The sequence below is a fragment of the Melozone crissalis genome, unplaced genomic scaffold (genome assembly GCF_028551555.1).
Source record: "Melozone crissalis strain CALT ecotype California unplaced genomic scaffold, PUWL_Pcris_2 ptg000016l_1, whole genome shotgun sequence".
NCBI classification, from domain to species: domain Eukaryota; kingdom Metazoa; phylum Chordata; class Aves; order Passeriformes; family Passerellidae; genus Melozone; species Melozone crissalis.
Window position 1 is genome coordinate 46219333 of NW_026535794.1, and position 13793 is coordinate 46233125.

At 48.1% G+C, this 13793-nt stretch overlaps 1 protein-coding gene across 1 annotated transcript; it reads left to right on the forward strand.

Moving 5' to 3' along the window:
- The first annotated feature begins 810 nt into the window (after positions 1 to 810).
- TGM4 (transglutaminase 4) lies at positions 811 to 13535 on the forward strand. The gene is made up of 14 exons (XM_054273436.1): positions 811 to 826; positions 4216 to 4395; positions 4530 to 4633; positions 4954 to 5083; positions 5727 to 5845; positions 6987 to 7094; positions 7649 to 7823; positions 8294 to 8432; positions 8696 to 8799; positions 10040 to 10291; positions 10948 to 11295; positions 12233 to 12402; positions 12754 to 12890; positions 13379 to 13535. The coding sequence occupies exons 1-14, from the start codon at positions 811 to 813 to the stop codon at positions 13518 to 13520; spliced, it is 2124 nt and encodes a 707-aa protein (XP_054129411.1). The 3' UTR covers positions 13521 to 13535.
- The last annotated feature ends 258 nt before the right edge of the window (positions 13536 to 13793 follow it).

The window sequence follows — 13793 nt, forward strand, 5'->3', positions numbered from 1 at the left end:
AGGACCAGAATGGCAGTGGGGCATGTGGGGTTCAACCATGTCCTGGCAGAGACCTTTGGCAGAGCTGCCAGCAAAGAGCATCCAGCAAACAGCTCCTGTTCCATCACATGTCTTTCTCCTCCTGGACATAGCCTGATTCTCCTCTTTCCCTCTCAGTGCTCCCACTGGGCTGTGTCCCTTGAGGTCCACCTCATCCTGCGGGGAGGGGGCCAGTGCTAGGATCCTTCAGCTTTTCAACCCACATGTGTAAATGCTGGATTTTAGCCCATGGCTCCATGTATTTCTGTCCCAAATGTGATGACAGAAACCTCATTAACTTATAAGCATGTTAGACTGGTCCTAATGGGGAATTCTGTTCTCCTAAGGATTAAATGTTTGTGTGCCTCCTTGTAAAGTTACCCCTGGAGTTGCAGTCCTGGTGACCTGGATATTAGGGCATAGGTGAATTCTTGTTACTCACCTAGCCCATGATTTTACTGTTTGTCAGTGAAGGGTCTGTCCACTTGTCATCGGATTATGCAAATTCACCTTCCATGTGAGTCGGGATTTAAGTTTCGCTGTTTTTCAGGGTCTGACTATGTGCAGAGGGAGTTGTAGTCTTTTTTTTTTTTTTTTTTTTTTCCATGGGAACTTCCTTTCTCGAAACACCACCCCTTGGCAGTGGACCTGCTGACACCTCAGAGCAAGACACAGATAAAAAGGGCAGCCTGTCTTCCTTCTCCACACTCAGAAGCAAGCGGCAGAGACTGCTCAGGTGTTTGGAAGCTGCTGGCACTGCAAGCATCTCGGGTAGAAACTCTGACAAGAACCATGTTCAGCAACACTGGTGAGTTTTTAATGCTTGACATATGTTAGGTGTGAAGTTTGGCAAGTCTCCTGCAGGGAGAATTGCAGCTCCAGAGGTTCTCAGCTCTCTGATTGCTATGGGTGACACCCTGAGGAAAGAAGTTTTGATGCCAGCGCTGCTCACAGGGGATCAGTTTGCTCTAGCTGTGCAAATTCTGTTTTTGACAGATTGGTAAACTAACTGCAAGACACAGCTCATTATTCATCACTGTTCTTCAACCTGTAGACATCTGGTTCTGTCAGTGATAAAGGGAAAGAAATGCAGCTCTTTTAAATGTGTTCCACATCAATGTTAAAATAATTTCTTTCTTTCAGGCTACTTTATCATGTAGATTATTGCTCTTTAGCGATGGCTGATAGCATCTGAAGGAAGTTTCAAAATAACCAAAAGGAGGACTTATTTAGGCTTGAGCTCTGTCCCATGGCTGTCCTGCCTGCCCTGTTGTCAGGAGCTCCTGCACCTGCCTAGAAAGGTGCCTGGGTCACTCCTGCAGCAGCTGCTGAACCAGCACCACTGCCCAGCCCAGCCCCAGAATGCCCAGAACCCCTGGGGTTTGGGATGTAGCTGAGGAGACGCCCATGTGGGCTGGGTGGAGCCTGCAGCAGAGTTGGGAGCAGGTCTCCATGGCTTTCAAAAGGGGAGGGATGTTTTAACACCGCTCTGAGTCCCTCAGTCTCAAACCTCTGTGCTCTGAGTGCGTATGAGTTGAAATTTTCCAAGAAGTCTTGGACTGCAGCATCTTTGGGATGTGATCTCAGATCTCTGGGATGTGCATGAGTGTTTGCCTGGAGGCTGGGCAAAAATCAGGAGTAAGCGCAGGTATCCAAATTATGCTCTCCCTTGAGAAACTGCAGTTTTCATCCCAATTCCCTTCTGTCGCTCTGAGCAGCCCTTGTTCCCACTGAAGCCAGAGATACTATAAGTACCCTGCTCCATATTGATAGGTTTTTTTAAACCCCATCACCTCCTCATCATAAGGGAAAGAAGGCCCCACATACTTACCAGTGACAAGGTGCCCATCTTTGATCACTGTTCTCTTGAAGCTCTGAACATCTCTCCAGGCAGGCAGTGATGCAATGGGGCTTGTGGGTTAATGTAGAAAGGAGCTCTATAAAGGATAAATCATAGAAATAGGCAACAAAATACTGCCTTGTATTTTTTTTCCATTAAAAAAAGAAAATAATCTGACAGGATTTGAGGTTTGGGCTTGCTTCTGGTCTGGCCCAGGAATGAGCACAAACAGGACTGCCTCTCGCAGCCTGAGCCTCTGTCCTGCATGTTCTAGGTATACTCAGCTCTTCTGTAAATCATGAACTTCCGTGTTGGCACACAAAGGTGCCTGCAGGCAGCCAGACTCAGGGTGTGTGGGGGCCCAGCTCCATGCCCAGGGCAGGAAGCAGGGCAGGAAGACAAAAGCAGCAGGTGAGGGCTGCCCAGGGAAGGCAAGCTGTGGCCAAGCCCCCTGGGATGTGGTGATGGGTGCGCCACTGGCTCGCTCTGAGGCATTCCTTGGCACAGGATGCCGTGCCAGTCAGGTCACAGGGTATCACAGGTGTGTTTGCACAGGAATAAACACTGCACAACTGACGGGCAGCTGAGTGGAGACAGGTCTTTGGCATAGTGCTCAGCACGGTCAGGCCGTGTTCTAGGGCAGCTGTTGTCAGTGATTCTTCCCTGTGCATCCTCAACAGCACTGGTGATGTCCAGAAATGGGGTGGATATGCAGTCCCTAAGTTAAGAAATGCTGTATACATGGATTTCCTTGGGCCCTTTCCTACAGTTATCCTTTGTGTTCAACTCTCATGTCCCTTTGCATCCCTCTCCCAGGACCAAGGCTTTCTGGTATCTTCTCAGCCCAGTGCCAAGGTTCTCCATAAAGAACAAGGTTGAGCAACTTTAATGTTTGGAGATTTCTTAATGCTGAGGAAGATGCACTTCCTCTTTGTCCTCAAGAGGGTTAAGTAGCTACCTCCAGCTGAAATTTTTTGACATAAATGCACACACACCCCATTGCGCAAAATGTCAGCCCAAGGCTGGCTACTGGCATGCAGCAAGCAAACAAAAAAGCACTCAAATATTAAGCTGGTTAACAAAAGATGCTGGTCAATTTTAAGTCTATTTGTTGTGCCAGTTATATCTGGTATGTCATGAAGATAAATACGGTTTATATATTTACAAAGAAGAAATACACAGAGATATGGTGGGGATCCATGGGTGGTGGGTTCTGTTTACTCAGGGCTGCAGTCGCTGCTCAGGTTGCAGTAAGAAGTGTGCTGCTGATTTCAGCCTGCCCTGGGACTAGCCCTGCATGTGGCATCTCTCACGGCACACTAGCTACCAGCAGATTCCAGCCTCTTCTGTGTTAGGGATGGTTCTTGTTGATAATAACATTGTTGCCAGGTACCATGCAAATCTGTCAAGACATTTGGTGAATTAATCTCTTCAACCATTATGCTTTTGACTTGCTAATATCAAAGTTACCGTAACCTGTTTTTGCCTCTCCCATGTCTTCATCTGAATCACTCATGAGAAGAGTGCTTATGAGGTATTGTTACTCCCTGCTGTTCACACAGAATTCATCCTTTGAGGATATTTGATGGGCAGGTACAAGACATAAACGCTCCCGAAGAAATACAGCTCAGCCACATTCCAGCATGCTCTGGCTTTTCTTGTCACAGCTGGGCAGCCTGCCAAAGCCTGATGCAGTGACCCCCAAATCTCCATCATTGTTCAAAGCTGAGGGCTTTCTTTTTGCTCAGGTGTAGCACTGGGTTGTGCCTCTCGGAGTTCCACTCCTATGCTACAGCCCTGAACTACTGGGCACAGAGATGCTGAGGCTTTTCCTGGCCCTGATCCCATCCAGAGCTGCAGGAGAGGAGGCAGTCATTTTAAATATTGTGTCTTAAAAATCAGCTGCTGTGTTGGGAATGAATGGGAGCAAGGCACTTGCAAGGGATTCTTGCTGGGGAGCAAATATCTGCTGAAGCCAAATGGGAAAAGCAGCCCCTCTGAAGGGGGGCAGTGCTCTGTTGTGAGTGTTCTACAGCAAACCATCCAGATCAGGGACAAGTTCCTGCCTTGCCCTCTGACTTTCTGGCCCTGAGCTGCTGTAACATGGTTCTGCCTCCTCCTTCTCCTTCCATGTCTGCCCAGGGGGTCTGAGGTTCACCTCTGAGTAGTTTCTTTAAATTGTTTCATTTTTTTTTTTAATGTTTGATTTGATTTTATATTGTATTTTGCTAGATCTCTTGTTACTCTAGATATTTTGATGACTCACAGAGCTGCATTAAGAAAAAGAAAACTGTTTTTACTGAGAAAATCACCAACTCTTCTTTCTCCTTTCTCCTTTTCTCCTGATGTTTTTCCAGAGAGCAGTCTGAAGGTCACTGGGGTTGACTTTCTGAAGAGCCAGAACACGCGGCAGCACCGCACGGATGGGTACAACATCCAGAGCCTGGTGGTGCGGCGTGGGCAGCCCTTCCAGGTGCAGGTCAGCCTCAGCAGGGAGCTCAGGGCTGCCGACAAGCTGACCCTGCGCTTTGGCATCGGTAAGCAGGGTCCCTCTGCGGCCACCAGGCAAAGCCAGAGAGCCCCAGGAGCATCCAGCTGCCTCTTCCTGGCACTGCACAGGCACTGCAGACCTGTGCAACCCTCACACATAGTGTCTTGGGTTTGTTTCCAGGTGAAAGTCCAATGAAAAACAGGGGGAGCCTGCTGTCGCTGAAACCGGAGAGAGAGAATTTCAATGGGTGGAAAATCTCCATGGTTGAGAGGAAAGGCAAAGAGGTAAAGCTTGTGGGCAAGGGGCCCAATGCCCAGTACCAAGCCCATCAGAAGCTACAGAGCAAAGCATCCTCATACCCCCATCCTGCTTTCCTTTAGTTCTGTGATTTTAGATGGGCAGCAGCCTTGTCCTGCTTATTTCATTGATGCCCCCATGCATAGGCAGGCTTTGCCCTATCCCATTGCCTTCCCCTCTTTCCCCACAGGGATCTGCATGGACCCCAGCTTTGCCACTCGTGCCAGCTCTGTAGCACCCTGTTTGTGCCATGCATGTAGCCATGGCGGGGTGTCCCTCATGCTGTCTCTCATTGTTGTCTCCTCAGTGCCTGCTGTCCGTCACCAGCGCGCCCAATGCCCCTGTGGGAATATACAACCTGCAAGTGAAGACTGGCAGTAACATTTACAAGCCTGAAAATGGTGTCGTCTACCTTTTGTTCAATCCTTGGTGTGAAGGTGAGTGGTCTTGCAACTGGGAGTGATAATTACTCCTAGCAGGGATTGTCCCAGATGGAATTTTGCCTCATATTTTCCCTAACTTTCTTACATACGTTGCTTTTTCTCCATAAAACACTGTAAGCAGCATCCTCATGGAGACAGTGGGAAGCTGGGCAATAGCAACGAGCCAGCTCCTCATTGGATATTCTCCAGTGCCGGGACATAGAGGGACATCTATCTGTCACATCTGTTTGCACCTCTGTATCATCTCTCTCTGTTTCCCTGAGCCAGCCAAAGATTAACTGAGAGAATTGGGTTGGCTCAAGATCCAGAAAAAAATAACCAGAATAAAAAATTGTGTGGTTGGTGGGCATCAGTTCCCCAGTTCTCTCTGCTGCTTACCTAGTACTCCACAGTGTTCAGGAGTAAGATATTTGCAATAATAGAAGAGTGGTCACATAGCAATGGACCTACAGGGGGAAATTAAAGATTAGTCTTATTGGAAATCCTATCATGATAGGAACAAAAAAATGGGGATGCTGCATGGTCGTCTGTTGGTGTGAATGTTGCAGATCCTTGGTTACCCCAGTTTAGCTTTCCATGGAAGATTTCATACAGGGTGTGCAAACCACCTGACATCTGAGGGATTTTTTTTCTGCAGATGATGTTGTCTACATGTCCGATGATGCAGAGAAGGAAGAATACGTGCTCAACGACACTGGCACCATCTATGTTGGGTCTGCGTACAGCATCTACGACAGGCCCTGGAATTTCGGGCAGGTAAAACACAGCTGTCTTGTCAGCCCTATTGCCCTTCTTCATCCCTTCAGCATGGAGCCCATGAGTAGCTCAGAGTGCTGGAATGACCCTGCCAGCTTCACTGGGAGGGCTCACTTGCTTAGAGTAACCTATGTGCCTATGTGTGTTCCCCACCCACAGCTGGAGAGTGGGGTTAAGTGGCACATTTATAATCAGATGATGCAACTCCCCTGGTAAAGGATGTGGAAACTGGGAACAGGGTATTTCTGACTGAAAAAATTCCCATAAGGGAATTCCTGCTCTCATGCAACTGTAGGTGCTGTTAGTCAGCTAATGAGACATGGAGAGGGCTGATGGGGAAAAAAAAATCCGATTTACCTGTTGCATCATAGTTGGGAATAAAGAGGGTAAAATTACTGGCAGAGGTTATCACCTTTCAAGTGGTGCCTTCACTGACAGCTGTGTGCTATCCAGACAGAAATCTCCAGCAAAAAACATTCAAACCTGGCGTTTTTTTCTGTTTTGTTTTGTTTTGTTTTATAAATCTACAATTTTTGCAGGCTATCTGCAGAGTATGTATCTGTGGGACATACGTAGCCCAAAGGTGCTCACACTGATGCCTTTACACTAAAGGGGCCAAAGGGCATCATCTGCAGGGCTGTTCCTATCCTAATATTTATCCTGCTGTTAAGCAATGAGAATTGATATTGATTCTGACAAGCTGCATTGGATCATATGTTTGACATCTTTGTGAACTGGACCTCAGGGAGCTTTATCAGCAATTGCTAATTATGAATCTTTGTTGTAATAATTAGCATTTACGTACCTTTCTTTTTTCCAAGGTTCCTTTTGTGCCTATGTCAATAGACTAAATATCAGTAGAGATCTTAAAATTTCATTACTCTTGTGAGTAATTTGCAGAGTTGCAGGGAGATGACGTTGGTGACTTTTGTGCACAGGAGTAAAGATTGCTGGGTCAGGTTCCAACTGTGTTTGCAAGACACTCGAGACAGCCTTTTGTCTTACAAGGCTGGGTTTCATTTTAGCCCTTGTTTGGAGAGAACAGCTTTGGGAAGGCCCACAGCCTTGGAAATTCAATATAACAAGCAAATTCTGTTTTAGAGCAGCATATAAAAATATCTCCATTTTCTCCCCAAAACAGTTTGAGGAATTTGTCTTGGATGCCTGCATGTATCTGCTGGACAAAAGCAAGCTCAGCCTGGATCAGAGAAGGGATCCTGCACATGTGTCCAGAGCCATGTCTGCTTTGGTAAGCGTCTCTCAGTGAAGTGCTTTGCCCCTTCATATCTTCCCTCGTCCTTACTTGCTCTTCTTTCCCTGGGACCATGAATACCATTTCAGGAGGCATCTGAAAGGGATTCCTTTGGGAAACTGCAAGCAAAGAGACAGAGGCACTTTGGGGTGGAGGGAAAAGGCAAACAAAAATATAGCATGTTCCCATCTCCAAAGCTTGCAGCTGCCCTAGTGGTTGTCCTTCCTCATCAGCTGTGTTGGTGGGGCCAACACAAGGGTTGTGTTTTAGGTGGGTAGCTACTCTCTGTGCTGGGACCCTTTTGGAGCCCTGTGGCTTAAGACGCAGGATGCAGAGTTAATCTGTACTGCCCTGAGCAGAATTTCCACCTCCCTCTAGATATCCAGGTGGAGCTTCTAACCAGGGGAGCCCCCAGCCAGGACCAGCAGCCTTGAGAGGTCCCACATGCCTGTGGAGCACCAGGGAAGGCACAGGGCAGGCCAAGACCGTGGGGTTTAAGCCTCATTCAGCCTCATCCCTTAATTTTTCTGTGTGTATGTGTGTGGCCACAGGTTAATGCCAACGATGACAGTGGAGTCCTGCTGGGGAACTGGTCAGGGAACTACGTCAGTGGAACATCCCCTATGGATTGGATTGGGAGTGTGACGATTTTGCAGAAGTACTACAAAACCAAGAAGCCGGTGCGTTATGGCCAGTGCTGGGTTTTTGCAGGAGTCCTCAACACAGGTGAGCAGTGAACATGACCTGCCTCCCTTCTCTGACACCCCAATTACTGTGCTAGTAAGCCAAATCACTGTGCCTCTGAGCCACAGAGGTGCCAGGGTCTGTCTGTAAGGAGAGGCTGAGGGAGCCAGCACTGCTCAGACAGAAGAGAAGGCTTTGGGGGTCTGATCCTTGTGTGGAGTGGGACACAGACAGGCTCTTCTCATTGACACCCAACGTGGTGATAGGCACAGCCTGAAACATGGGAGGTTCTGTCTGAACCTGAGAAAACAGCTTTTTTCACTGTGAGAGTGACCAAGCACTGGCACAGAGAGCTTATGGAATCTACATCCTTGGAGATGTTCAAAAGCCATCTGGACAGAGTCCTGAGCACCTGCTCTAGAGGAGCCTGGGTGGCCAGAGGGGTCAGGTGAGAGGATGCCTGCCAGGCTGAGGGATTTTGTGACCCTGTGTTTTGTCTGTCTGTGCTGCAGTCATGCGTTGCCTGGGGGTGCCATGCCGCTGTGTGAGCACCTTCGACTCGGCCCACGACACGGAGGAGAACCTGAGGGTTGATGTCTACCTGAACGAAAAAGGAGAAAAGCTGAACTCGTTGTCCTTCGACTCTGTCTGGTACTGCCAAGTGGGGCTAACAATTCCTATGCCCTGTGCTGCCTTGCAGTGCCCCATTTCCCAGCCCCAGCAATTCCTTTGAGAATTTCACTACTGCTTGGGGTTTGCTGCCCAGGAGAGAGAGAGAGAGAGAGAGAAAGCCAGGGGTTTCACAGGGTTACCTGCAAGTTAAATCTGCCCTTACTAAAGGATTAAGGGAGGAGACCGTGACTCTTCAGGCTGTAACAACTCACTCCTTCTCTTTCCAACCCAAATGTACGCAGGAACTTCCATGTGTGGAATGATGCCTGGATGAAGAGAACAGACATACCAGATGGGTTTAGTGGCTGGCAGGCAATTGATTCAACCCCTCAGGAGCAAAGTCAAGGTAAGATTTGCCTAGAAAGGCTCTTCTGCAACTCCTGAGGGAGACAGGGACATTTTCTGTGTAAAACATGCTTCCCAGTCAGCAAACCTGGTACTCCCCACACACAGCTTCATGCACCAGGGCAGTGACACTGTGAAACAGCACTCCTGCCCCCTCAGCCCAGGATGGAAGGAGCAGCATTTCTTGGCAGGCACAAAACCAACCATGTGGGAATGTGAATTTTGTTTCAGGAGTTAGAGGACATCTAAGTCATTGAGGTCATGAGCCTGTTCATTGGTAGATGAGAGGAGTGACCACCGAAACTCCCTGCACAGGTTCAGGGAATTTGAAGGTGGGAAAAACCCAAAAGGATAATCCTCAGGGAAGTGCAGAAAGTGGAATATTGCCTAGAGATCAAACACAGGTGTCTGGATGCAGCTGACTTAATAATCTCATACTGAAATTGGCTAAGGAAGAAACTTTCTAACACAATTTTGAAGTATTAGCTTCAAATTCATTATTACAGCACGCTGAACACCCGGAGGGTATTTCCTCTGATTGGGTGTATCATGAAATTTTACAACAAGGTATTTATTCCATTGTGATCGTACATATTCATTAGAGTGAACTTTATGGCTAGTACATAAACATCGCTTCTTCTAGAACTAATTTGCTTGCATCTGCCTCTTACTGGAAGGCCTTTTATGGTCCTGGGGAGTTGTCTGAAGGGGTCCCTGGTGGTCGTACTCACCAAGTACCCCCAGCGTTACAAATGACCTTCCTGGAACTTCTCTTAGGGCACGTGCTGTTGTTTCTTGTCATGTAACATTTACACAAAAGCCACCATATTCCTCATTATCTGTTTATGCACTGGTTCCAGCTATGATTAGCATCCTGTGGGCCTACTTTTACACTATTTTATCTACTTCTTTAAAATACATTGCTCGTGTTTGGTCAAGGCATCGTTATCTTCCGTTCCTTTTATCAAACTCAGCTGTGGCTTTCTAACTTTAAAATTATCTAAGTGAGGGGAAACATTCAAAAGCTCCTACCAGACCTTGGTCATCTATAAAAAATTCCTAAGCAGCTCTGGGATAAATGAGAGAGTCTGGAGTTCATTACTGAGTTGGAGGGCTGTATACTGCTAAGCATCAACTGCCTTGGCCACAGATTCCTGCTTGAGTGTTGTCTGGGTGTGGAGCAAAAACTGGAGCCACAGCAGGTGTTTGTGAAGCCAGCTGGAATCAAATGCCCTTTGCAGGTCGTTTCCAGTGTGGGCCCTGCCCGGTGAAGGCTGTGCGGGAAGGAGATGTGTACCTGCCCTACGACGCCAAGTTCGTGTACGCGGAGGTGAACGCCGACAGGGTCTACTGGGTGGTCAAGAAGGTGAACGGCAAGGATAAATACTTCAAGGTCGGCACGGAGACCCAAGCCATCGGCAAGAACATCAGCACAAAAGCCGTGGGGCAGAACAGGCGGGTAGACATCACCAAGGAGTACAAGTACCCCGAAGGTAACTGCCCCCATCCTCTGACACAGTGCCAAAGAGGAGAGCCCCAGCTTGCAGGTCACCGCACAGCATGTGTTGTTTCCAGGAGAAAACTGCAGGAGAAGCTGCAGTGGCAAACTCGGCCTAAGGCCTGGAGACCTCGGGAGGCAGCACTGCTCCCAGGCATCCTCATGCCCGCAGTGACACCTATAGGCTGCTCCTCAGGGACACGAGCAAGCTTCCAGACAGTGAAAGGAATGGGCTGAGTGATGGACCTTGTGTCACACTGACCTTGGCTTTATTTTTTCATTTCTTTATTTTGTCTTTACATTCCCCCAAACTATTTTGGAAAACAGAAATCCCACATGTCCTTCTCACAGTTCTCAAGAGCCAGCCATGTTGTCCTAGATTGTTAAAACCTTCTCAGTGAGAAGGGCAAAACTATCAGGCTGAAATATTTAAGAGTATCCATCCTCTAAATTGTCTCTTCCGGGAAATTCTTCCAGGCCAGAATGCTACAGCTAGATTTGGTGGTAGCATAAACCAAGAAATTGTCCTAAGCAGAGGCTGGAGGTGCTCTGACATCCTCTCTGCTTATCAGCAAAAGCATAAATAAGGGGAAGATAGCTCTGGGTGAGGAAACTGAGATACAGCTGTCACCCATATTTCTCTTCACCCAGGCTCCAAACAGGAAAGGATGTCCATGCAAAGAGCTTACAGCTTCCTACGCCCTTCGGGGTTGATGCCTCGTTCAGGCTACGCTTCGACTGTGGAGGGAATAGGTGCCAACACCGAGCCTTTGGTCCCGAAGGAGCCAGTCACCAAGACTGGGCTCCACCTGGAGATAACCAACACAGAACCTCTGCATCCTGGCAATCCCCTGGAAATGGCCATCACAGTGAAGATCTCTGCTCCTGGGAACTGGACCGTTGACCTTATTGGCTCCTGCCAGCTGCAGTACTATACTGGAGACGTTCAGGCCAATCTTGGAACTGTCAAGGAGATCATCACTCTTGAAGGCCCATCTGGTAAGCACAGAAAGCTTGCTGTGTTCTGTAGTCTAATTCTCTGTGGCAGTCTGGGGTTTGTACTGGCTCCACTCTAGACCAGTGTAGGCCCTGTACTGTGTGAAGAGCAGAAACTGCCTGCCTAGAACCTACCTCCCTCTTCACTGCATTTGAAGTCTCAGTTACAGACTGGGATCCCTCTGGAGCAGGGACCAAAACATGAAGGCCCTGCTGCAGCTTCAAGGAGGTGATTGGGAGTACATCATGTGGGCAGACAGAGATTTTCATGGCATGAGCGAGGTGTGCTGAAGCATCTCCCTCCTGTCCTCATTGTCTGAACATCAAAGATGTCACCACAGGCTTTGTGTGCATCCGTGTGGATCATATTCCTCACAGGATTTAGATGGCTGGAAATTTCAGCCTTTTTTTGTTCTTCTGTTTGCCACTCTAATTTGGGTGGTGGTGATGCTGGTGAGTGTTATTTTCTGAATTCTTTGCCCAAGCAAATTCCCACTTCACGACTGCCTGCCTAGCTGATCCCTGGAGCTGTTGGCTGCTGTGCTGTGCACATCTTTGAGCAGCCTAGGTGGTATTTTTGATTCCAAGCCATGTAACTGAAATTAGCTAACCAAGAGATTAGCGAGTGATAAATAATTAACAACCCTTGCTGATTCCTAGCATGAATCACTCTCAAAAAAAAAATCTTTGCTGTTGATGAGCACTGAGTGTTTTCATTCATACACTGTTGCTGTCAGCAGGGCAGGACACAAAGGTAGCTCCTTCCCATGGGCTGCATGTGCCAGGTGCCACCCCCTCAGCCATGGCTTCCCCCCACAGGGATTGAAGGGAAAGCAGGATGGTCTCAGCAAATACGGCTCGTGCCACATCCTGCCGACTTTGCCAGCCAATAATCCCTGGGCACGTGATGAAACACCAAGCTGTGTTTTCTTTCCTGCAGAGATGCAGATCCCCCTGAAAATAGCACCTGATGCATACATGAAGACACTGTCCTCCGTGGAAGATGAAGTGCTCATCCTTGTGACTGCCATTGCCGAGGTCAAGGAAACCAACGACAAACTCACCAAGGAGACCTCAATGAGATTCCAGTATCCCCCCATCACTGTCCAGGTGAGGCAGTTGCCAGCTGGGCTCTGGGAGGACAAGGGTTAAAGCTCTGCTCACTGCAGCACCACGGTGGTGATAGCATTCCCAGGGGAATCTCCCAAACAGCTGCCTCCTAGGATGCTCAGTTCTTGGCACCTCATTTGGCTATTCAATATTAATTTGAAGGTTGAAAGTCACGAAATCAAAGTTTTATTACTGCCCCATCTAACACAGTGCTTCGGGTGGGTGGAAAGGATATGAAGGGGCTATCCCCTGTCATGCTGGTGGTGAGCAAACCTGTAGAAGCTCTGGCATCTTTACTACCCCTCTAATCCCAAGTCTTTGGATTTGTTTCTCTCTTTCCTCCTCTGCTAGATGCCAGAAACAGCCACTCTGTACAATGACTTCAACTGTGCATTCATCTTCAAGAACAAGCTGAATGTGACCCTGGAAAACTGCAAGCTGCTGGTGGAGGGCTTGGGCATATTTAAGATGACAACATTTGAGCTGGGGTAAGGAGATGAGCCAATGAAATGACCATGGCAGGACTCTGTTTGTTTTGTTTTTTCTTTAAATATCCTTGAAGAAGCGGTTAGGGGATTTGCAGTAAGAGGGACCTTTGCCAGCTGTGTTTGAAACTGCACCACATTTGGCCAGAAAGGCCCACACAGCAGTTGACAGGCTCAGGGCAGATGGGCATGGCAGGGACTCCCCCCATGCTCCTGCTGTGCTGCCCAGCAAGTGTGAGCACAGCTGCTTCACTCAGAGCTGAATTTGGTGTTTCAGCAGTACAGGGAACCCCAGGGAAGGTCCCCAGGATCACTGGGACCACCAGGCAGTACCACCATTTCAATCCCCATTTGCTGCAAATTGGTCATGGGGGAAGGGGAATACCCACCCTAAACACATGCAGTGACTATTTCTTTAAGAGAAATTGTTCAAAAGTGGCAAAAAACCCAAATTAATGCTGAGACTATTTTGGTTGTTCCTTTGTCCTCAGGGACATAATGCCTGGCAGGATCATGAAGTCTGAAATAGTATGCACTCCGACAAGACTAGGAGAGAAGAAAATCGTAGCCAAGCTGATCTCCAACCAGATCAAAGGCATCTCTGCAGAGAAAGGCATCTTCATCACTGAGTAGGATCAGTGCCTTGGCAGCGTGCAAATGTTGGCCTTGCTAAATGCATCTCATCACTGGGCACTTCTTGCCTTCTTGCTTCACAGCTCTTCTAAAGTAAAGAGCAAAAATGCCATAAAGCTAAGGGAATTAAACTGCCTTAAGGGCACAGCTGCATTGATTGCAGTTAATTGTGATTCAATAAAGATGGTGAAAATTGACTGTGTGATTTGGTTTGGTGATGTTGTCATATTGGGATGGCTCTGGACCCACTGGGATGTTCCCATCTCAGACTGG

Coding starts and splice junctions, on each gene's coding strand:
- TGM4 (XM_054273436.1), top strand. Junction 5,846..6,986: donor GGCCCTGGAATTTCGGGCAG/GTAAAACACAGC, acceptor TCCCCAAAACAG/TTTGAGGAATTTGTCTTGGA. Junction 7,824..8,293: donor TGCAGGAGTCCTCAACACAG/GTGAGCAGTGAA, acceptor TCTGTGCTGCAG/TCATGCGTTGCCTGGGGGTG.